The following is a 26,192-nucleotide window of genomic DNA, read 5'->3' as shown; positions in this document are numbered from 1 at the left end:
AGCACGCCTGGCCGCGCTTCCCTTGAATGCGATCGCGAAAGCCGGGTCGGAGACGCAGAACAGAACCAACTTAGAGAAAAAAAAAAAAAAGTGGCGGGGGGGAGGTCTTTATATTCTGGGCGTGATAAGCGTTCCAGCTCTCCACTAGCATTTTGAGGCGCTTCTGAGAAGCTTCCCTTCCAGCCAATCAAGATGTGCAATCTAAGAATCGACCCTATCTTAAGGCGGGGCCTTACCGGTCCTCCTCCGTGTTGCTGCGATTTGTGTGGGTAAGCGTGTGTCGCTGCGGTGTTGTCTTTCATCCTGCTGGGGCATCTCTGTCTCTGTCTCTGTCTCTGTGGCAGGCCTTACTTTACCGATCTTTTCGCTTTTTTTTTCCCCTTCCGCGCGCCAATTGTGCGCCCCTGCACACGCATCCCTTCTCCAAAGACGCCGCCGCCGCCATGTCTTCCCCGTCCTCTGGGGAACAGTATGAGGAGGAGGAGGACGGCGCATACGAGAGCCAGGCCAAGCGGCTGAAACCCAGCGCCGCCGCCGAAGAAGGCGAGATCGAGTATGGGGCAGAGGAGGGCGAGAGCCGCCGGGAAAAGGCCGCCCCTCGCGCGGGGGGCTTCTCCGGAGGGGTAAGGAAAGCGGGCGCGGCGCACCCTCTTTTTTGTTGTTGTTGTTGTTGTTGTTGTTGTTCTCGTCGCTCACAGGCTGGGCGGAGGGGGGTGGATAGAGGCAGATGTCCAGGACGGGTTTACTCCGGTGCCGCCTCGGGGGTTTCTCCGCCCCATGTAGGGGAAGAGCGGGATGATGTTGGTGTTCGTTGAGGAGCCTGTAGATATCCTGCCCAGGGATTTAACGCATTTGCAAAGGGCTGGTTGTTCGTTTTTTAAATACAACCTACCTCCTCTCCCCCCCCCCTCCAATAAGCCGTGTATTGTCGGTGGAAGTCTTTAGGTATATATATTCCATCTTCATTTTTGAGACTCCAGAGAGGCTTTCTTTCCGAATTATCCTTAGGCTAAGCATATTCACAAGCCGAGCGTATTTCAATCCTTTTCGGTCTCTTGGCATCCCACAAATTGGGAACTTGTATTATGCATAAATGTGTTTGCTACCGCTTCCAAATTCTAAGGAGATGGAAGTTGCGGTTTTTCTTTGTTCCGACAACTAATCCTGGACCTCCGTGTATCATCTTTCATCTCGAGAAGGGAAGGAGGGTTGGGAATTGGAAGCGCATAATTGTTGCAGCCCTTTTTCCCCTTTGTTAGTTGGAGTTGTATTTTTCAGTCTTCTAACTAAGCTTTGTCCGAGGGTTGTGGGACTCTGTGCTCTTGTGGGATGGGAGAATAATAGATTAGGACAAGAATATATTACAGTCGTCTGGGGTTCTTCATCTTTTCCTGCAGTATTGTACAGAGTATATATATTTGTTTTGTTTGTATATAAGTCATACTTATAAATAAATCTAGGATAATACTGCTTACAGCAGAGCCATTCAAGCCAGTGGCTCAGATGAGCTACAACTGTGGCTATGCCGAACAATTCAACTTCAAAATGCATTACATTATAGCCATGCTGTTTTGGCTTTAAAGTACAATATTGGAAGTGCTCTGAGCCCAGAAACAAAATACCTGAAGTAATTGGGATCATGTTAAAATTGTCCAAGTGATATTGGCTATTTCAGGTTTCAAATTAGGCATTTTAACTGCAAAATATTTTGCAATAAAATTTATCTAAGCAGTGGTCTGCAATAGATTTGTTCTGTTCATCATTCTGATGTACAGTTTTTTTTTAAATCTATGAGTTACTGTTTGAACTACAGTTAGCTTGAATTCTCACAATTTGGTCCTCGTTATTTTGTTTAGACTACAGAATTTATCACTTTTCATTTTTACAATTTTTCACTCTGCAGAAAGGAGCTGGAAATTTGATCCATCAACTAAACTACTCAAAAACAAAGTAAAACAGGACCTAATTTGGCAACAAGGCAGTCAGCAAGAGTAATATCTAGTTTGAAAATGATCCAGATCCATCCCAGAAACGGAGGGGTAGGATAGGGAATTAATTTAATGCCTCACTATTAGAAATGGCCCTCTTATTGAGATATATGCACTAGCTTGAATCATAGAATTGCAGGGTACAGTATTTGCATATTATTCAAGCAATAACTGAATAGGACAAATCACCAACTAAGTGTCAGACATGTACAATATTGTTATAGTGAAGAAACTGCAGGGGTACAACAAGTATATGTAACTGCATAATTCCACACATAAGCAAAAATCATGCTGTTTTGCCCATCCTGCAGACAACAGTACTCAGGTAATCCTCGACTTACAACTGTTCATTCAATGACAATTCAAAGTTACGACAACACTGAAAAAAGTGATTTATGACTGTTTTTCAGATTTATGACCGTTGTAGCATTCCCTGTGGTTACATGATCAAAATTCATATGCTTTGCAAGTGGTTCATATTTATGATGGTTGCAGTGTTCCAGGATCATGTGTTCCCCTTTTGTGATCTGAGCAAAGCCAGTGGGGACTCCAGGTTCACTTAACAACCGTATTACTAACTTAACAAATGTGATTCACTTAGCAACTGGCAAGAAAAGTTGTAAAATAGGGCAAACTCACTTAAATGTTTCACTTAGCAACATAAATTTTGGGCTCAATTAGACAAGCATTTATAATAAGAGCAGCAGTGTCTGAAAGCATAAACTTGTTGATGTAAATTTATTTCTTACATATGTAAAATTGTTTCACTGTGTAATTTAGTCGATAGTAATGAAATATGTAATAATTTAAATGATTTTAATTCCAAAATTTTATCTATTTATATTAAAATTAATATAGCTTATCTACACTAAGCATTATTTCTATTCACTTTTTTTGTTGAGCAAATGTAACTAATAAAATAACATGATCCATGGCTTATTTAGTCCATTATCTGAACTAACCTTTCTAGTTTCAGAGAACAAATCTCAAACTAATTCAATATTATTTCTTGGCTTGAAATGTACATATTTTAAACAAATATAATTTCTCTCACATTTAGATTTTAAAGAATAAAAATGTATTGAAAACTATTTTCATAAGAGTTGGGTCCATTAATAGTTCTATTCTAAAGACAGCTATCTGCTAAATTATTTTTTCATTTAATATATATGAGTATTTTGATTAAACTTCTGATAACATCTTAATTTTATAAATACATTGTTTCATAAAAGTGGAAAATGTATTACAATAAAATCACCCATTTTATTTTTGGTGATAGACTTCCAGGCAGTAATAATTTTAAGTTGGCCAGGATGATACTATTGTAAACATAATCTTTGAATAAGAAATGCAGAGAATTATATTTGAATGGCTCCTATTATCTGTTTAGATTCTGGCTGTATTCTAGCGATTACAATGTATTAATTTCCTATGTCTTTCACAACTTTGTTCTTTCCAAATAATAAAGTAATCTATACTTAATTGTAATTGTTAAACTAGAAAAGTAATAATAATGTAAAGTTTGTTGGAATCTAAATTGTGGTTTAAAATTGGTTTTCATACCATAGTTTCTTCCCTTCTCTTCTCTTCTCCTCTATTTTCTTTTTAATATACACAAGGACATTTAGAATTGCCATTGCTTGTGAAAAAGACAAATCTTAAAGTATCCAACATTCAAGCTAGAGCTTGAGAAAAATTTACTATTATAACAAGTAAATTTAGACATACTATTTTATATTTAGGTTATAAATAGATGAGGTTAAACATTAAAGTAGTTTGTAACTTCATAGTTCACAATAGTATATTTCTTATAGTAAGATTTAAAAAGAAACTTAACATGCTTTTATTAGGATGCTGGAGGCAGTCATCACAAAGTTTCCGTTTCTCCTGTGGTCCATGTCCGTGGTCTTTGTGAGTCAGTTGTGGAGGCAGACCTTGTGGAAGCTCTTGAAAAATTTGGGACCATATGGTATGTTTAATGATTTTTTTAAAAAGTTATGAATGGGAACTGCATTTTTCTGTGGCTATATTTATATTAAAGGCTAAGACAATTTTTATGTCTTGTTGAAATGATCTACTTCATAGCTCAAGCTGTTAAATAAAGTTCATCACGTTTATGACATAACATTATCCACAGACCAGGTCAATAGATTTGAATGATGAAGCTATGATTAATGATTTCTAAACAATATACAAAATCAAGGCATGTTTGGATATAATGTAAAACTGTGGAACTTGTAACGTACTGAATTATTTTTCCAAACCAAATAAGGAACAATATGTTTAGGAAGATTCTTCATCCTCTGATTGTTGAACCAATCTGATTCATGTCCACTGATCCTTGTCCCCAGACATATGCAGATTTTCTCAGATTAGTGAAAAATACTCCATGACAAGCTGTGTGAAATAATTTTATATATATATATGTTTTATATATATTGTTTTTTATAACTATGTTTCATAGCAGCTAATTAAAAACAACATATTAAATTGTTCATCATCAAATTTTTAATAGGCTATTTATAGTTAAAGTTATTTGAAAGGTATAATTTTAATTTAATAGTTTATGTTGTACTCAGAGTTGTCATTGACTTAAGAAATGAAATTGCCTTTTTTCTGCATTTGGCAGTAAGAATTTTATATGAAGCTTTGCTTTAATTTAATTGCTAAATTAAATTATGATAACTAATTAGTTGTTTTGATGCTTTTTTCCCTGTAGTTATGTGATGATGATGCCATTTAAACGCCAAGCTTTGGTAGAATTTGAGGATATTGAAAGTGCCAAAAAGTGTGTTACTTTTGCAGCAGATGAGCCAGTATACATAGCAGGACAACAAGCGTTTTTCAATTACTCTACAAGCAAAAGAATAACTCGTCCAGGAAACACTGATGACCCATCTGGTGGGAATAAAGTTCTGCTGTTATCAATTCAGAATCCTTTATATCCAATTACTGTGGTATGTCTGTTTTACAGCATAAATCTCAAATACTTGATGCTTTATATTCCTCTATACTAGTGGTGGCTAACCTTTTTCGACTCCTGTGCTGATAATTGGCCACACTCTTGCTTGCGCACGCTCATGTGCCAGCACTCAGAAGGCTATGCGTGCTGGCTCTTCCCACGCCCTGTGCGCATGCGCGCGCAACCCCCCTCACATGACACGCATCTGCACATGCACACATGACTCGTGCTGCATGTCTACGCATGTGCATACGATTCCCCCCTCGTGTGTCTTTGCGCATGCGCACGTGACTCATCCCATGCGTGCATAATCCCCTCGTGTGCAGTGCGTCCCTGCACATGCATGTGCAATCCCCTCTCGCGTCTCCCATGCACCCACCTCCATCCCTGCACATTCACACCAGATACCCGACAATCAGCTATCGGGCAGTGGTGTGCATGCACAGTGGGGCTCTTCCGGGCGACCTCTCGTATGCTGGGGAAAATGGCTCTGTGTGCCACTTCTGGCACATGCGGCACAGGTTCGCCAACATGGCCCTATGCTATGCTTGCTTGTGGCGAGCTTGCGCTTCCCTGCCTACCTTTACATTGGCAAGATCTCAGATTGTTCCTCCTGGTTTATATTGAATGTGAAGGCATCTTCATATATATGCATGGGTTCTTTTCATATATTTTGTTGTGTAAAACTGGGAAAGTATGGTCTCATTTATGCAGCAGCACTATTACTTTGGTTATAGAAAATTATTTGGCTCAACTATAAAATTAGCAATTAATCCTTTTTTTGCCTGTGTTACAGTTTTTCCAAGTCACTTAAGCAATACATAGCTTATGGGGAAAGAGATAGTGATGAAGTAATTGCGTCTTGTAATATATTATTTATTAGAGTTCTCAGTATCTTATTATGCTTTTCTATATTCAGATTTCATTTCCTGTTTTTGTTCGTTACTTTTGAGATTCTGTCCTCTAATTTTAGTAGTCTTAATGAATCTCAAATAGTTTTAAGTTTCTGTAAGTAACATTTTTTTCTACAAAAGTCAAAGCTAAATGGTTTGAAAGTAAATATTTAATACAGGTTTAGTATGGAAAACTGTTTTTCATTTTTTCTTATCTTCCTTTTCATGGAAATGAACATATGTGACTCAGAACTATGGAGTCTTTGATATTTTTTGAACCTGGTTGTTTACTGGCAGACATTTCATTACCCAACTAGATAATATCATCAAAGCTTTGATGTTGTGAAATATCTGCAAGCAAACAACTGAGCTCAGAATGCACTAAGGACTGCACACTTCCTTCTCGTTACTGAATTCATTGTCTGTTATGAAAGTATGTAAGTTCCATACATCAATAACTAACTGCATTTCTATATAGGAAGCATGAGGATGAAAACCATTATGTAATCCCATTTTAACATTATTTAAAATGAATAATTGTGAACCATAGTTTTCTTGTGTAAAATGGATACAATTATAATATGTGTTCTGCCTGTCCTGTACAAATACTGTACAAAGGCAGATAGATAAACTCCACAAAGCATCCATCAAAGCCTCTATTATTGGTTCATCAGGCATTCCATCAACTCACAGTTATGACGAGGTTCTTCTTAATGTCCAATCCTTTGCATATCTGTTTTTATGGGTAAAAAGATGGTTATCTCTTTCATCCCATATCGTAGAGGCAGGGGGTAGCTGCTACCACGAGGCTGTGTTCGGGCAAGAGTGAAGAAACCTCCCCCGACCCACCAAGGGTCAATTCAGTGACCAATCAAGATTACAGATGTGACCACATGACATGTACTACATTTTCCAGGATACCTTAACTACATTTACCATGATGCATTCCCTTAAGGGGACAGCTTTCAATTCCAAACTAACTATCCCAAATCCCATTAACTATAACTGTCTGGACAGCACAATATGTAAAGTGAGGATAGTTGTGGAGAGATTTCCCAGGGGGTCAGGGCAGTCTACTTTTGGAAGCAGGGTTTTGTTTAATTTGAGTTGAATTCAGTTTTCATGATAGTATAAATATATTCAGTATAAATGTATATATTTTTAACATATTGCCGCTTAGATCTTGTAACTTTTCTAAGAACAGTCCTGTAATCTCTCTATTCCCATAACACATGCCAAAACAAGGTCCCGATGGGATATATCATACTGGAGATGATTAATGGACTGGGATAAGACCCCATATCCTCTCCATATGCATCTTGCTCCTTTGTTATTTTTTAAATTTTAATGTTAGCATTTATTATTTTAATGTTTTAAAATTTTGTTTTGTTGCTTTTATTTATTGTAAGCTGCCTAGAGCTGTAGGTGAGATTGACAGCATATTAAATAAATAAATAAATAAATAAATAGTGATAAAGTCATAATAGATTAGTTCAGTGTTTTTCAGCATAATTTGGAAGGGAAACAATTATTTTCCCCTCATTTTGTTCTGTTTTACTTTATAAATGGTACAAATAGTGGACATACTAACTTTGCATACTTGGTGTAGCATACAAAATATTTGAAGTGTGTGTAGTGAAACTGAATTTAAGCTTTCTTTTCTGAATTGCATTACAGTATTTTGTCAGAATGGCTTTTTAATATGTGTGTATATATATATTTGAACATTTTGAATAATCTTGTAAGATAAAACAGCTGCTTTGTTTTGTAGGATGTCTTGTATACAGTATGCAATCCTGTTGGGAAAGTACAACGTATTGTCATATTCAAGAGAAATGGAATACAAGCCATGGTTGAATATCCTTTTATTACTCTTCTAATACAATAGAAATGTGTAGCTTAATGTTTAATTGTGGAGTCCTTGGTGTTTTCTGAGATTGGTTCTCCTATTGCAGATGTTTTGTTACCCAATTTTATTAGTGTATTGTTATGCTATAGCATAGGAATTTACCAGAAAGCTTATTTGTTTGTTTGTTCTGCATTTATATTTATGCAACCACTAAATTAGAATAATTTGCAGTAGTTTAAATACAAGTGCCAATCCCAATGTAAATTACAGCTCAAAGATGTTTTTTCAAAAATCAACTGAACTTTCTTGGTGTTTGAACTGAACTGAACTGAACTGAAGCTTCTTGAATGAAAAGTGAAATGTTTTCAACGAAAAAACCAACAAGAAAATATAGTTGCCTTTTGGAAAAGCACCTTTGGGACATCCATGACCTGGATGAATAAAAATCTCTGTAGATATAAATAACTGCCATAAATTATTCCTTGAATGCTCTGTAGAACAGTTTTATTTTGATATTTATTGTCAGTGAGATCGAGATGGATCTGGGCCTTTGAAGGCCTGACTAAGTAGAGATAGAAAGACAGGAGTCAAGATTCTGGCAAGATCAAAGGGGGAGGTTTAAACCTTTATGTGAACAAAAGCTGGTGTATCAATACAAAGACTGTAGACAGCCACTGCTCCATGGATCTGGTGTATATGACACTTAAATGTAAACCCATATATTTTCCACGGGAATTCAGTGTGGTTTTGATTAGTGCAGTCTATATCCCACCTGATGCCAATACTACCGTAGCTTTGGAATTCTTGTATAACATTGTTAGTAATCAGCAGAATAAGTATCCTGATGTTGTGCATATCATAGTGGGGGACTTTAATCAAGCTGATTTAAAAGAAGTGCTCCCTAAATTCTATCAGCATGTTAAGTGTGCTACTAGAGGAGCAAACATATTGGACAAAGTATATACCAACATCAAACATGGCTATAAGGTTATACAATTACCACATTTGGGACAATCAGACCATATGTCTCTGCTTTTAGCACCAGCTTACATCCCTCTTAGGAAACGGGTTCTGCCTATAATAAAGACAGTGAAATCTTGGCCAGAAGATGCTTCCCAACAACTTCAGGATTGTTTTGAGAACACAAATTGGGACATCTTTTACCACCCTGACCTAGAGGTTCACACTGCAACTGTTCTGTGCTATATTAAACACTGCACAGATACTATCACTGTGGATAAACATATTAGGATCTGTCCCAATTAGAAACCCTGGATGACCAAGGAAGTCCAGCGCCTCTTGCATGACAAGACCAAGGCCTTTAAGTCCGGTGATGGGGCAAGATACAGTGTTGCCAGAGCTAATCTGAAGAAAGGTATTTGGAAGGCCAAGACTGATTATAAGAGGAAGATTGAGGATAATTTTTATAGCAATACCATGAGGCAGGCGTAGTGAGGGATTCAACAAATTACAAACCATCAACCGACCAATGTCATCCCTGCTGAGGGGGATACTTCATTGACAGAGGAACTGAATCATTTCTTTGCTCGCTTTGAGACATCAGAGGCAGATAAAATACAACTACCAGCCAATTGTAGCCCCCACCTCATTGTGGAGGAACAGGAGGTAAGGAGTATTCCGAGGGCTGTGGACCCTAGAAAGGCTGCCGGTCCTGACGGTATCTCTGGCAGAATGCTTAAAGACTGTGCTGATCAGTTGGCTGGAGTCTTTACCAGGATCTTCAATTGGTCTTTATCCCAGTCCATCTTGTTTGAAGGCTTCCACCATTGTTCTGCTGCCAAAGAAGTTCCCTATCAATAACCTCAACAATTACAGACCAGTGGCACTCACTCCTATCATCATGAAGTGCTTTGAGAAATTGGTCTACCAGCACATCATTTCCGGTCTTCCGCATACATTTGATAAACACCAGTTTGCATACAGAAAAAATAGATCTACAGAGGATGCTATAGCCATCACTCTTCACACTGCTCTGACTCACCTAGAACAGCGGGAAGGCTATGTGAGGATGCTTTTTGTGGATTTTAGTTCTGCGTTTTAACACAGTTCTTCCACGTAGACTAGTGTCTAAACTTCTGGACCTTGGGCTTTCTAATTCAATCTGCCTTTGGATTATGGATTTCCTGTCTGGCCGCTCACAGAGGGTCAGATTAGGTAATCATATCTCTTCAGCCCTTATTCTTAACACTGGTACACCACAGGGTTGCGTGTTGAGTCCTTTACTCTATACTCTTTATGTGCATTACTGCATTCCCACTCACGTTAGTAATACTATTGCTAAATTAGCAGATGATACAACAGTGGTGGGACTTATCTCTGGGGGGGAATGAGTCTGCCTACCGAGATGAGGTGGACCGGTTGCTTTCGTGGTGTGGAGACAACAACTTGGTCCTCAACGCCAATAAGACCAAGGAGCTTATAGTGGATTATAGAAGGAACAGATTAGACATCCAACCTTTGCTTATCAATGGAGACCGAGTGGAACAAGTGGCCAGTTTTAAGTTTCTGGGTGTTACCCTAAAAGAAGACCTGACCTGGGGTGCCCACATACAGCCCTGGTCAAAAGGGCCCAGCAGAGATTATACTACCTGAGGCTTCTCAGAAAACAACAACTGAATGAGAAACTGCTGGTGACCTATCACTGCACCATAGAGAGCATTTTAACATACTGCACCTCTGTATGGTTTGCCAATTGCACAGTGGCAGATAGGAAAGCACTCCAGAGGGTTAATGACATTGTCCAGAGGATGGTTGGTTGTCCTCTCCCCTCTTTGGAACAGCTTTATCGCTTCCGCTGCCTTAAGAAAGTTCAAAACTTTCTCGAAAATCCATCTCATCCTGGGAAACCTTTTTTGAACTATTACCATCTGGCAGACGGTACAGAATAATAAAGGACAAATAGGCTGAAAAATAGCTTCTATCCCAGGACAGTAGCTCTTTTGAATTCTGCTGTATCGTGCAGTGTTGGTATGGTGTCGGGGGGGTTCTGGTTCAATGGGGTTTCTGGTTGAATGGGTGAAGGGTGAAGGATGTGTGTTTGTGTTTTATTTTCATGGTCATGGTCATGATGTGCACTGAAGATGGTGTTTGATTTTGTTGTACGAGGTGCAATGACAATAAAGTAAAAGTAAAGTAAGTAGATAGTCTTGCAGCTTATGAAAAAATAATGTATACAATTAAACTTAGAAGAAAGACTATGACTTTCCTCAAATTTGTCTCCAAGTTTATCTAATTACTCCCAAGTATAAAATAAGAAAGAGAGGACTTCAAGAATATAGGGCTTGATTAGATTTTCCCCCTGCAATCTTAAAATCTAATTAGTTAAAGTTAAATAAAGAAAACATATGTTTAAAACAGAATTAGGAATTCTGAAATGTGAAAAAGCACTGACTATAGCTCTTAATTTGTTCATAAAGAAACAAAAGAAAACCACCCCGGACTTTCTCCTTTAGCAATATAATGTAGGCTGAAAGTCATTTCATTTTTGGTATTGAAAACAACAGAGACTATTTAACCCTGGCAATCAACAAGAAATCTACCAGAAAATCTAGATTTACTGTTGTCAGTACCTCAATTAAATGGATTCTGAGTGACTTCTAGCACAGCTACAGAGTTCTTTTCTGAAATATTTTGTCTTGTAATCACTTTATTTTAAAGACTAACTAAAGATCCTTAACATGTCTTACGTTTGAATCAGTTCTTTGTGCTCAGAAAGCAAAAGCTGCACTCAATGGAGCGGATATATATGCAGGATGCTGTACTTTGAAAATTGAATATGCAAGGGTAAAGTTTATATCTTCTTAAGCCTCTCTATTTTCTAGAAGAAAAAGCAATTATTAAAATTAGCTGTTTTGCTTGTATCTTAACAGCCAACTCGACTTAATGTAATTCGAAATGACAATGATAGTTGGGATTATACTAAGCCATATCTGGGCAGACGAGGTAAGTGTTTGGGTAATTGTATCTACATCTACATATATATTTATATATATATATATATACATATACAGAGAGTTTCTTTAATTCAGTAGTCATTTCAAGCCAAATATTGCTGGTGGAACTTTCATTAAAGCTTTGTAATCCTGGAAAATAATAACTTTCAACGTTAGTATCCCCTGGTGGTATACTGAATTGTTTAGGCCAAGAAGGAACCCATACATGCAAGCATGTTTGCAGTACAAGGATTTGCATTTCTCCAAGCAGCTCTCACTCTTTGGAGGAGAGGACACTGATGCAGACTTTTCCTTACAAACTACAAACTTGCACACTGCTTCTCCATGGAAAGGAATTTTCCCATATGGTGGACAAGGCATTAAGAACGATAGAGGACTCCAGCAGGCTGACTCTACACTTCATCATGCACCACATCGGCATCATCAAATGGCCCTCTGAAAAATCTCAGACTTGCAATTTACCTTGACTGCATACTGCATGCATCATCACCACAAGCATGTCAAGAAGGATACTTACAATACTTCTGATTTCATGTCATGAATACCATGGTAGACTGTGCCCATTATAATCAGCTTGCATATGGTTCCAGTCTTATATCCCTAGAACAAAACAGTATAATATGGAAGATTCCAAGTCTTGTTTCTCTCCTGTACATTGTGGTGTGTGTTTGGGTTGTATGTAAGATAGGTTTTCCAATGTAAATGTTGTCTAAAGGATCATAACTAAAAAAATTGAAATTTTGCAGCAACCTGTCAGGCAAGTTCCTCAGGTTTCACGGCATTACTCAAAATATATTTCTTTTTTTAAAAAACTGCAAAGCTTAACATATTGTTTGCATCAGTAAAAGAAACTGCATGAAAGTGTACAAAAATCTTACTCTGTACTTCTCTGTAATTTCTAATGATGTGTATAATTTGCTGTGTATACTTTTTGAAAATTTAGGCATTAATGGCAGGAAGTTGGGAAACTTACCAAGGTAGAGTATTTAGCAAATTTTAAATATGAAACAAGATTTGACTGTTTAATAATTACCACATGGTTGGATTTTTTTAGGTATCATTTTGATTGTGAAAATGTACTATTAATATTAGGCTTTGGCTTGCCTTTTAACTATTATCTAAAAGTTGCATTTTATAGATAGTGCTTTGATTGTGAAATGTACTATTAATATGTAGGCTTTGGAATGAAGAATTAAGTATTTGTAAAAAGTTAATAAGGGGGCTATGCTATTGGTTAGCAGATTATTCAACCACAAGGCTATGATAAAATTTAAACTTTGTTTCGAATTGCCAGATAATATAACTATTTAAAATACTAAGCACACATTCAGTTCAGATTCTGTTTAGGGACTGTGGCCTATCTTGGTAAATGAAACTGTGGGAAATAAGAAATCTTTCCTTGAAAGAAAATGACACAGCTGTATCAAAAATTTGATGTTTATTGTGACATTTTACTTTTCTTTGAATAGCAAGTCCTGTTTCCTATTTTTAAATTTTTTGAACATCATTTCAGTTCTCAATAATGGATTTGCTTATGTGGCACTGAGATATCCTTGAATATGTGCATTTTGTTGTTTAAATACACTCACATAATTGCTTTTCCTTAATTAATTGAGGTGATTCCTATTCCCAGACAGTAATAAGTACTATTAATACTACCATAGCTAATTCTCATTTATAACCATTTGTTCAACAACTGTTTAAAATTATTATGGTACTGAAAAAATGGATGCCCATGGCTGAAATTACAATTGTTGCAGCATTCCCATAGTTATGAAAACAAAATTAGGGTGCTTGGCAGCCCACCCACACTTATGACTGTAGTTGTGCTGCAACTCCCCCGCCCACCTGTCTCCCCATCATTTATACTCTCTTGATTGTTCTGTGCAGTGGTACTTCCCATCACAGGTGATATGGGGAAAAATGAGGTTCCTGCCTTTCTTCAAATAACATATCCATTCTTGTGAGACCTGGGGTAGATTTCCAAAAAATCATGAGAATATGGTGTATGACTATGGGAAGAAGGCCTCGAACTGCCAGCACCAGCCTTGCATATAGTACAGTTAGGGCATGCCTCATTAGCAGGAATAAAACGGGGAAGATCACTTGGGCATGGCAGAACCTGTGAAGCACAGGATTGTGGGGGCAACTGGAACTTTGAGCAATGGTGCTGGGCTGGCTGGCCATGGAGTAGGGCTTGAGGCAACATTTCTCAATTGCAGCTGTGGTGCTGGGTTGAAGTAGAGACCTGGAATTGATGGCAGCCGGCTGAGACTGTTGAAAAACCCATGCCTCTGCTTCAGTCTCAGCCCCGTTGCTGATGCTGCCATGTAGCACTGTCCAGTGTAGCCCAAAATGAATAGATTGGGGTGGGGGGAGATGTGGGTGAGAGAAGTTGCAATACCCCTGTTTATCATAAGTGCTGCTGGGCCAAGTGGAGCACCTAAGGCTTCCCGGGATACAATAACTTGGTGTCATGCTGCTGAAACTTCTAGGAGCAACTTCAGTTTTGCCCCACACTACAGGCACCCCCTCCAACTTTTGTGTGGCTTGTGCCAGGCCACCCCCACCCCACTCCTTATCTCGGATTTCCTCTGCTTAACCTGTGTTTCTCGGTTAATAAAGTGGGATTACAGTTGCTAAGTGATGCAGTCACATGATATCTTGTTTTATGAGTGCATTGCTGAATGATGAAATTTAGGTTCCAATTGTGGTTGTAAGTTGAAGACTATACGTACGGTAGCATTACTTTTAAATTGTAATGGAAAAACCTGCACCATGTTTTCTGTAGACAATTATAGCTTTTTATTCTGACAGTTTAACAGGTAATAAAAGCTACTGTCTATATCAATTTTAATGAATCATCAGAGAACATAATGTTAGCAATAAACCAATTGCCAATGAGTAGGCAATTTCCTCAGTATGGAAAACCAAATCATTTATTTGGGACAGTACTCATCAGTACAATGAGGCAGTACTCACTGAGCTTCTTAAGATTCTCTTAGGAGAAGAGTGATAGAAGTGTCTCAGAAACAGTTTAACCTTCTGTGCCTCTCCTCTTCCAAGCCAATGCTTTTAACTGTATTAATTACTGTATGTTTTGTTACATTGGTATCTTGATCTTATTTCAGAAATATTGAAGATAAAAGCCTTATAATTCTCTGGCAAAGTTGGCTAATCTTGTCTAGGCTTTGAAGCTAAACAGCTTGGTGGGTTAGTTCTATCATAGGGATCTTTCAGTTTAGAATGGGCTGCAAATCTGAACAAAAAAAACCCTTCCAGAATGTGGCAAGAGGAGACCACTTTCATGTTAATAAGAAAGCTACATGTGCATGAAATCACCAGAAATAAAGCACAACTTGGGAGTTTTTATTTTTTACATTAAGCAGATAACTTTGAATATTTGAACTGATCTGGCTTTCCTTTTTTCATCAAGGGTATTGTGTTACAACATTACACTCAGGAACCTAATATAAATGTGCTATCTGAAATCTTGTATTGCATATAGAACCTGTTAAGGCTATATAGACTACAGAAATAGAGCAGTTGTACCAATGCATACTTTATAGTTACATAGAAATATGTACCAGACAAATATGACAACATACCTATATGGGTAGCATTTTCCTCTTTATTGTTTTTAGTTAGTCTACATAACTATCAGGAGTAATAGCATTTTCATTTTTCTTTAAACATTTTTTTTAAATATTCCTTTTTAGTTGTCAGAAATTATATTTAATTCTTCAAATGATTTTTTTGTATGGCTGTAATATGAACATAAAATTTAGTGGATGTTTTAATAGGAAAGATGTGGTTTTTATTGCTGTTTTATGAGTCGTAGAGTTGGAAGGAAACTTAGAAGTGTTAAATACAGAATCCATTGCAGCATCTCTGAGGAAAGATTATTTTTAAAAATTAAATATACAAGAAGATATTATTGGTGGTGGGTGCAATTATATCTAAGCCAAACAATTAACAATATATCTAATGTAAGGGAATAATTAATTGCCATGCTTTGTTTATCTGTACAATGATAACGTAATTTTTAAAAACTTGTTTACCAATATATTGTAGCTCATTTAGCTCATTCTTTTCAATTAAGGTCTTAAGATTTGATGTACTTTTTAAATTGAATCTTTCCATTCACCCTATATGATATCCCTGATAATAATTAATTGTATTGTATGAAACATTCAAGTGTCTTAACTAGATTTCTTACAGTGGTTAAGAACAATTTATCTGTGCCTTCAAGTCATTGTTAATTCCTGGCAATAACCTAGTTCATGCAATTTTCTGGATAAGGTTTTTTTGGAAGTGGTTTGCCATTACCTGCTTCCTAAGGCTGAGAGAGTGTCTGGCCCAAGGTTATCCAGCTGGCTTTGTATCTTACAGTGGGGCTAGAACTCATGATTTCATGATTTGTGGCGTAATGCCTTAACCTCTGGCTCTCTCATATCAATAACTCAATATCAGTTAAATATTAAACAGGATATTATTAGCAGGCATTTTCCTTATTTCATACTTATTCATCTTTTACCAAAATAAATGAAAGTAATATCCACGTAAAAGTTTATAGTTGAGATACAATAATATTCTTTCTCACTTTTGTTTTGAGGACTTTTATCTAGTTTTTTATCTAATGTTTTCATTTTCAACAAAGTGCCCTAATAAAATTGTGGACCTTGGAAACAAACTTTTAACTTTTTATTATCAAAGCTGAGTTTTGAACCCATGCTGATTTTAATAGGATAAATGTAAACAAAAATATATTTTCCCATTGAAATAAATACTATCTTTGCTGGATGTTTCTTATTTCTCACAGTTTAGCAATCGGTTAAAATATTGACATTTCAAATTATGTAATAAAACAATCAGCAAATGTTAATGATAAATGCCATTGCAGTAGATGTTTTCTGGTTGCTGCTTTCATCCAGTAGTGTTGACCCCTTGGTTAACTTTATATTCTTGTATAAAATGAAATTTGCTGAAAACTTCTCATTGTTAAAAGTTCTATTTTTATTGGTATTATAATATAGATTGTATAATAATAGTGTAGTGATGTATAGTTCTCTCAGCACTTTCCCATTAATAGCTATTGATGTATGTTAAAAAAATTATGATCCTCTGTTAACTGATTATGAAACCATGTAATACAGGTTGTTGTTGGATTATGCTGAAACTTCTTGAAAAGAAGCCCTCTTTGAAAATATGTTGCTGTTGAAGCTAATAGTGTGATACAGGTACTGTCCTTCGAAAGTACTGCATTTACAGCTTGATTTTTACGAGAGTAATTGTAATGTTAAGACACCTGTACAGTTTTCTTAAGTTTAAAATGTCAAATCTTTCTGGATGCGATTTTAATAACAATATTTATGGTGTCCTAACAATAATTCTGGTATATTTTCGTATTAGAACAAGTCAGTCTAAATGACTATCTGACCAAAATACCCAAATGTAGAACCTTTAAAATATCTGATTAACCATACTGTTGGAAATATAATATTTGCCTGATGGACATGTGATCATATCTAGCTGAGTTGCTGTTAAACTTTAATCAGAAAATACATTGTTTTAGTTGACAAAATTCCAATACCTTTGAGAGGGTTTTTTATTTTTAAAAAATCAATGATCTCTTATTTTTTAGATAGAGGGAAAGGTCGACAGAGGCAAGCTATTTTGGGAGAACATCCTTCATCATTTAGACATGATGGTTATGGTAAGTTCCTTTTTTATGAATTTAATTTCATAAAAAATATTCATAAATCTCTGGGATTTATATTGAAAACACACCTGTTTCTGCCATTAGCTGTGTCTTCTGCATGAAAGAAATTGTTCTCATTGCTACATAGAAGGGATAATTTTTATTTTTAGGTTAAAGCAGTTGTTCAGTTTGTTACAGTTCTCTGGCTTATGTTTTTATCCCTAAATTATAGCCAGTTACCAGGGTTTTTAAGGATAGATGTTGTTTTTTTTAGCTTTCATTTTTTTAAACACCGTTACAATTCTTGGTTGCACATTTTATCGCAATGGAACATTATTGTGAAAGCTAAAAGTAGATAAAGTACAGTGATTACAGGTTTGAGTCTTGTGGTTTGTGATCTGAGCAGTGGTGGCTCAGTGATTAGAATGCAGTACTGCAGGCTTCTTCTGCTGGCTGCTGGCTGCCTGCAATTTGGCATTCGAATCTCACCAGGCTCAAGATCCAGATTTTTGGGGGCAATATGCTGACTCTGTAAACCGCTTAGAGAGGGCTGTAAAGCACTGTGAAGTGGTATATAAGCCTAAGTACTATTTCTAATGCTATCTTAGAATTTTTTCAAGATGAACTGTTTCTTGTGAACATTTGGAGAAAATGCATTACTTTAATAATAAAAATGTTTTCCTAATGGGGTTCTGTTTTGATAGATTGATGAGTCCTTTGTAATAGAGCCTTTGTAGAGAGCCTTGAAAATTAGAATATATTAGTAACCGGTGTCAAATTCTGATTTGGTTCTCAAAAAAGATGGCATTCTATTAGAATAGATACTGCCAATTCTAATTCAGTTAGAAACCTATCTTGAATTTAAGATTATTCAGTAGTATTGCTGTACATTAAAAAGTTTCTGGGAATCAAAGCCATAAGTTTTATTTTATATTATTTAAAAGTAAGGGTTTTTTTTTAATTTGGTGAAACATTGCTCATTTAGTACTCACTGTTGAGTGTTAAGCAGATTCAAGGAACAAAAAGCTGCAAGTTTTGCTTTACAAATAGTCCTTGACAACCTCCAACAATGGATAGGTAGTTCCAGTGCTAAGCAGTACAATTGTTAACTGAGTCATACTGCTGTTAAGCAAATTTGGCTTCCTGTCTTGATTTTATTTATTGTAAAATTTATTAGCCATCCATCTTGCCATACTGTAACACTTTTAGTTACTTTGCTTGCCTGAAGTCAGCTGAGAAGGTTGCAAATGATGATCATGTGATTCCCTGATGTTGCAACTGTTATAAATACATGCCACTTGCCAAGCACCCCAACTGTGATTCCATGATCTCAGGGACAGTTGTAAATGTGATGACAGCCCTCCCAGGTAAACCAGATAGGAAACATGACTTCAGGGACTAATTCTATTTTACTGTAAGGCCACATTAACAGAATCTTGCAAATCTGAAGATACAGACTTCCTATCATCCACTTTTAAATGCTTAATCATTAGGGAAGCTCCTTACTAAGTTTCTTTCTCTGACTATTGAGCTAGTAGTGGCTCTTGCCTCTCTTGTCTGATTGTTTCCTAGACAGCATGTTTGTTCCCCAAGCTCATCCACTCATTCATTAGGACTGCTTGTAAGTCACTTTTTTCAGTGTTGTTGTAACTTCAAATATTACTAAATGAATGGTTGTAAATCACAGACTACCAGTATACAGATAATCCTCGACTTACAGTCATTTGTTTAGTGACTTTTTGAAGTTACAATAGCACTGAAAAAAGTGACTTATGACTGGTTTTCACACTTAGAACCATGGCAGCATCCCCATGATTTCATGATTAAAATTTGGACATGTGGCAACTGGCATATATTTATGACAGTTGTACTGTCCCCAGGTCATGTGATCACCATTTGTAATCTTCCAAGCTGACTTCCAACTAGCAGAGTCAATGGAGGAAGCTTTATTCACTTAATCTCATGATTCACTTAACAGCTGTAGTGATTTGTTTAACACTGGTAAAAAAAAATGTGGCACAACTCATTTAAAAACTATTTTGCTTAGTAACAGATTTGGGGCTCAATTGTTATGTTGAGGATTACCTGTACTATTAAAAACTGACTTTTATTATTTAATGAAACATCACTAAATAAAACATGTTGCTGTTATTTTATAATGTTATCTTTAATTGCTCCATTGTATACCTAAATATTCTAAGCTTATTAACTAGGGAGTATTTTTTTGTTCTTTAGGATCACATGGTCCTCTGTTACCTTTACCAAGTCGGTATAGAATGGCATCTCGGGATACTCCAGAACTTGTTGCTTATCCACTTCCACAAGCCTCCTCATCTTACATGCATGGAGGAAACCCTTCAGGATCTGTTGTCATGGTCAGTGGTTTGCACCAGCAAAAGATGAATTGTTCAAGAGTCTTCAACTTGTTCTGTTTGTATGGAAATATTGAAAAGGTAAATTAAATGTGTAGCAATGTGATTGTAAAGCAGAAATGCCCACCAAAGCCAGAAGTATGGCCTCTGAATACTGTTCACTGAATTGTAATTTTATTATAGTATAATGGAGTAATTGCATTAACACTAAAGTTGAAACTTTTGTTTAACTGATCTCACCCAGTTTTTAGTATAGCATTCAGGTGGCCACCAAAAGTTCAAATGCAGCCATTTGCCTGAGAAAGCTTGTGTATGACTTTTTAAAAGGACAGTAAATATATTTGAAAACAAGTCAATTGTTATCTTCCAGCTGAAATTGAAAAAATGTCCTATCATTCTTTAAATTGAATTTATATATAATTTTAAATATTACAGGTGAAATTTATGAAGACTATTCCAGGCACTGCATTAGTGGAAATGGGTGATGAATATGCTGTTGAGAGAGCAGTAACACATCTCAATAATGTCAAATTATTTGGGAAAAGACTAAATGTTTGGTAGGTGTGCATCACAATGTTTATTTTAATATCAATACCAATATAAAATAAAATGTGTTAAGCCAACTTGATTTAGAAAATTTAATTTAGTTTGGAGAAAATCCCTTTTTGTACATTTAGAAAATGCCATTTGACTTTTCATTAATTTTCAACCTGAGAATCCTGGAGGAATGGATTACCTGGAAATGGATTATTTGCAGTCTGGTTTCAGGCTCAAATTTGACACTGAAACTGAATTGGTTGCACTCATGGTGGGAGCGTAATGGAGGTGGTGCCTTCATCCTTCCTCTTCTTGACCTCTCTGTGGCTATAAATAGCATTGTCTATGGTATCCTTCTGGGACAACTTAGGGAATTCAGGGCGAACAGCACAGTTTTGTGCTGGTTCATCTCCTTTCTCCAAAGCTGATCCCAGTCAATTTTAATAGGGAATGAAAGGTCCAGCTCACGGCCCTCTTTTGTGGTGTGCCACAGGTCATTGCTTCTTCCACTTCTTTTTTAACATCTACAAGAAACCTCTGGAACTGGATGAGGTATCACCACTATACTGATGATATGCAGCTATATGTCTTTATCCTAGGTACAGTGATGCATTGGACATCCTTTCATGATGCCTAGGGACTGTGGGGGGGTGTCTGGATAGGGGACAATAGATTTCAGTTGAAATCTGGTAAGACAGAGTGTCTGTGGGTTGACCTCTCTATCCAGGAGTTTGTCATCTTAGGTCCTGGATGAGGTTGGACCACCTGGTGCAACCTTGAGGGTTCTGTTGGGCTCATGACTCCTGCTCAATGAGCAAGTGGCAGCTGTGGCCAGGAGGGCCTTTGTCAACTCCACATTGTGTGCCAGTTACCCGGTTCCAGGAAGAGAGGCCTTCTGTTCCATTACTCATGCCGTGGTCATCTCCCCATTGGACTATTGCAATGCTCTCTATGTGGGGCTATCTTTGAAAAGTATCCAGAATCTTCAGCTGGTGCAGAATGAGGCTGTGCAAGCCATACTGGGTGCTATAAAAAGGGCACATACAACATCTTTGCTCTGTGAACTGCACTGGATGCCAATTCGTTTCCGGGTCTAGTTCCAGGTATTGGTGGCCACTTATAAAACTTAGAGGCATAGAGCCAGGCTCCCTATGGAACCAGCTTCACCATATCACATCACCCCATCCCACTTGTTCAGGCAGTGGTCAGAATTTGGCTGTGTGATCTTGTGTAGAGGACACAGAAGCTCACACAACTGTGGGGCTAGCTGGTCCCATGAGAATTCCTACTCACCCCTGTATTAACAATAGCTTCACACACACACACATACACACACACACCGGTTTTGGAATGTTTCACCTTTTGGAATGTTATAATGTTTTTATAATTTGAAAACTTTTTAATCTTAAATTATTCTGATTTTTATGTTAATTTTATTGATTGTATTGTACACTGCCCGGCCCATCTCTGAGGGGTGATTAACAATACGAAAAATAAATAAGAGTAGAGTAGAATAGAGTAGAGTAGAGTAGAGTAGAATAGAGAAGAATAATGAACTAGACTGGAAGAGGAATAGGAATAGAATACTGTATTTGAGCAAATGTGATTAGACATACAAGGAATTTGTTTCGGGTGCAGAAACTGTCAGTGTACATGCAAAGCAACAGAGTATTTACAATCATAATTTCATTGACCTTCCCCTGTAATTTGATAAAAAGAGTATTTTACTGCAATAATTGGAAGATTAATCAATCTATTTTATTATATTAGAACATAATTAAACCTTACGAGCTAATTAAATAAAGTTTTCTGATTTGAATGTGAAGGGAATTTTCTTGTCTATTTTTTAATTGCAGTGTATCCAAGCAGCATTCAGTTGTTCCTAGTCAAATATTTGAGCTGGAAGATGGGACAAGCAGTTATAAAGATTTTGCAATGAGCAAGAACAATCGTTTTACAAGTGCTGGCCAAGCATCCAAGAATATCATCCAGCCACCTTCTTGTGTATTGCATTACTATAATGTACCCCTATGTGTGACTGAAGAGACCTTTGTAAAGGTAAGAATAGACCATGGTTTTAAACAATAATCAAGCTAAAAAATCTAATTCTTTTTACATCTTTTTACCTATCTTTTTATAGTCTATAATTTTAAATCTACTTTCCTATCAGTCTCAGTTCTTCTTCCATAACATATTTTAAGGATAGTCTATCTATAATGGCCCATATTCTTAAATTAATTTGCCATAAATCCTTACTTAAAAGTTCAGGGACTACATCCTTTTGAATTCCCCCACCTATTTTCATCTCTGCCCTGCACAGCAGCATTGGTGCTGGTGGCATAGGAGCTGAAATAGAAAGATATGCCTTCAGTAGCCTCAGCCAGCTGTTATTACTGCTGCCAGGCCTCTACGTGAGACCCAGTGCTGCCGTAACTTTGGATGGTCATTAAGCAAAGATTATCTGAAATTATTTATTTTAATTTATATTTCTACCCTGCCACATTCTAATAAATCAATATTTGTTGTTTCAATCTAGGGGATCTATGATATTTATGGAAGTACTTCATAATGATGTATCTGTGAATTGCTCTAGCATTGAGTCTTGCTGTTTTGCAACCATATTTTTGTTTTCTTATTGTTACAGTTGTGTGATGATCATGAAGTCCTATCTTTTATCAAATATAAAGTATTTGATCCAAAACGTAAGTAAATATTACTTGAAGGAGAACACTGTCAGTGAATATTAGCCATGATTGGATGTACTTATGGGGTTCTCCTGGGCAGTTTTTTGAGTATTATTGGATTAAATATGCCTTTAATGTGATAGAAAACAATTTCACTTATTCGTTAAAAATCTTTTTAAAAACCTAGGCAAATGATTCTGACAGAAAAATAAAGCAAAGCAAAACATTTTAACTCCTTGTTTTTCCAGCATCAGCTAAAACACTTTCTGGTCTCTTGGAATGGGAATGCAAGACAGATGCAGTGGAAGCTCTTACAGTACTCAATCACTACCAGATTAGAGTGCCTAGTAAGTATCACTGTGAAGTATTCTTCACGACATGTTTGTTGAGGATGTATTAATTAGATAATGTTTGGCTGGAAAGTATAATTTGCAGAAATTAGCATTCATAATGCCATTGGGCCTACTGTATTTTAATTTGATTGATTGACTGAATGATTTATAAAAATGTATATGGCTGGCCAAATAATTTAAGTGATTTTCCTGGCAGCTTACAAAGATAAAACCCAGTATAAAAATAATGTAGAAGCAATGAACCCTTCCCACAACAACAATCAAACCTGCCACTTGATGGGCTCCATATCATTCTTTTGCTCCCTAGGCCCATTGGCAGAACCAGGTCTTCAGGGCCTTTTTTAGAATATCAAATTGGTGACCAATTTATCTCTGCCAGGATGATGATGCAGGCGGGAGTGAGCCACCATGGAGAAAGCCATTTTTGGTCCTGCGAGATGGACCTTCTTGGGAGGGTCTTCGTTCCATTATGGTCCAAAGTTTTCTCTAGGTGTTTATATTTGGAAAACAGTGCTACAAATCCTCAGCACATCTTAAAAGCTAGTTAAGAAAGCATGTTAAATATCCAGTAGCTAGAGAAATTTGCTTAGCAATTATGATAATATTATTTGTTTTACCGATTATGATAAAGCAATATTATGAATTATTCTAATAATAATTGCATAAGTGCATTAGAAATAAATATACACACATAATTGCATAGTATTTGTTAGATAAATATATATAGAATTGTAACTGTTTACTGTGAGATAGTATTATCAATTATGATAAAGATGTGTATACTTACATCCAAGTCTAAAATAGAGGCAAACAACAACAAATTTTGCTCCTACGTAGTAAATGATTAGCTTGACTGAGAAAGAATAATCTCCCAGTTCTATAATATAGTCCAGTAATTTTTAAACTTGGTGGTGTAAATGGCAAATTAATTTGTGGGGACCCCACCCCCAGTTTAAAAAGAATGGATTAGTGTTCAGCAGAAAGTAAGGTATACTATTTATTTTTACTAATTCCATTTTGATTTACATATCAAACAAAATAGTGTTAGAAACTTGCAATTTATAAAATGCAACCTTTTAATTAGAAATAATCCAATTTTCTTGAAAAAGCTAACTATTGACTATCCAGGCAAAGCAGGAGCAAGTACTGCCAATGAGCCTCTTTGCCTGTGTAAGATATGATTGTCCTCTGCACTTGCTCTCATTTGTGCTTGGGCGTGCCAGCTTGTCTAGACAGTGATTCAGCTTTGATGCACAAGTTCTCCCACCATTGTGACATCCTTCTGATTTTCTCACGGACTTCTAAGGAATTGTGACCTACTGTTTAAACTATGACATTGTCCATTTCGAAGACTCAGTAACTTAGTATTAGAAATAAACTGATCTACATAACTGTCTTAACAGCATTGGTGATTTTATTTGCAAACTAAAACACTGCATTTTCTCAGCAAAAAGGTACTGTGTTTTGAATAATCACACGATATTTCTGTGGCAGAAATGTAGTTGTGAGAAAATGCAGGAAAATTGTCCTCTAGAGTAAAAAAAAAAAAGCCATATTTCTATCGAACTGTGTTTATGGAAAATTAGCTCAGAGTAGTTTGCTATTTACCATCTCAGTTTGTATCACTTTAGTTTAAAACTACAATTTCTTGATCAAGCAGGCTATTTTAAAGAGTAAAACTTACAGTATTTTTCTAACTGTTGAGTTTCCTTTTGCATTTTACAGATGGCTCTAATCCATATACCTTGAAGCTTTGCTTCTCTACTTCTTCCCATCTGTAGACAAAAGACTGCATGTTAAGGACTCCATTTGCCTTTATTTACAAATATGAGATGATATGGATTCATTGATTCTAAAATATTTGCCCAGTTTCCTTGTATAACCGGTTTATTTGTTTTGTAATACATGAATGTGTTTAAATGCAAAATGTTTCCTTTTTTCTCAAAAAAGTAGGTATACCAGTGTATAATATAGTGCATATTAACCCATGTAACTATTAACTACAGGCTTTGACTGCCTTGGTTGTAGCGTGTGCATATCAATTGGATACAGATCTTGATTTTAAACCAGTTTTCCATATCACAATAACATTACCATTCCATTTACAGAGGTTATTTTTCATTTTGGTATAAATGCAAAAAGGATAATTATTTTAGGATATTAGTTGTAAAATTCATGGTTACTATTACTAATTATAAATTGTATGTGTCACAACAGTTCTAAGCAAAATTCATGTATAAATTTTTTCCAAATTACACATACTGATTTTTAGTAATGTAATATATGATTTTTTAAAAGGAATTTCATGAGAAATAAATAATACCCTTTTTGCAGAATGAAAGGAAACTTATTTTTAAAAATTGCCTTTTCAGAATTATTTTCGTTTATATTAGCATGATGTCCTTATTGCTAATCTTGGCGTGGAAACTATTGCAAATAAAAATAAAAATAAAAACTCAAGTCTGAATAACCAGTTTTCTGTTTTCTTCACTTTAACCATGTTGTTATAAAATGAAATCAGTAATGATTAGAGGCGATTTTAGGGAAAGGGGTTGATAGTACTTTTCAACTTGGTTCCAGAGTCCAATGCAATATTCCATTATTGTTTTGGCTAAACAGCTGATTTGCACCATATCCCAAACAGCCACCAGGGGGAGGTATATTATTGTAGGGATGTCAAACATTCTTCATATAAAAACCTGTTTAGATACCCCCTGGTTGAAAAGGAACAAAAGTCTATAACGTATGCAAGTTTGTGCAAATTATTTGTCTGTGTTTTATTCGTTGAAGAAGGTTTGAAATGACAATTGTGCTCAGAGAAGTACAGCTGCAAAAAAAAAAGGAAAGGAAATCAAGAGTTTTCTTATATTTGTAATCAT

General features: G+C 36.2%; 1 protein-coding gene across 2 annotated transcripts; it reads left to right on the top strand.

Annotated features, from left to right (window-relative positions):
* The first annotated feature begins 216 nt into the window (after positions 1–216).
* HNRNPLL (heterogeneous nuclear ribonucleoprotein L like) lies at positions 217–25,786 on the top strand. Of its 2 annotated transcripts, XM_087931222.1 has the most exons (14): positions 217–269; positions 430–623; positions 3,839–3,957; positions 4,708–4,945; positions 7,615–7,700; positions 11,400–11,496; positions 11,583–11,655; positions 17,311–17,382; positions 19,603–19,820; positions 20,175–20,296; positions 22,133–22,334; positions 22,921–22,978; positions 23,209–23,307; positions 25,039–25,786. In XM_087931222.1, exons 2-14 carry the CDS (start codon positions 444–446, stop codon positions 25,092–25,094), a joined length of 1,620 nt encoding a protein of 539 aa, XP_087787348.1. In that variant the 5' UTR covers positions 217–269; positions 430–443; the 3' UTR covers positions 25,095–25,786. The 2 variants fall into 2 exon arrangements, with proteins under 2 accessions (XP_087787348.1, XP_026551751.1); XM_026695966.2 differs by having other exon boundaries at positions 238–623.
* The last annotated feature ends 406 nt before the right edge of the window (positions 25,787–26,192 follow it).

Source organism: Pseudonaja textilis, chromosome 1 (genome assembly GCF_049901715.1).
Source record: "Pseudonaja textilis isolate UNSWEBS1 chromosome 1, rPseTex1.2, whole genome shotgun sequence".
Classification (NCBI taxonomy): Eukaryota; Metazoa; Chordata; class Lepidosauria; order Squamata; family Elapidae; genus Pseudonaja; species Pseudonaja textilis.
The sequence above is the reverse complement of the archived record's forward strand: the minus strand, read 5'-3'. Positions and strand labels throughout refer to the sequence as shown.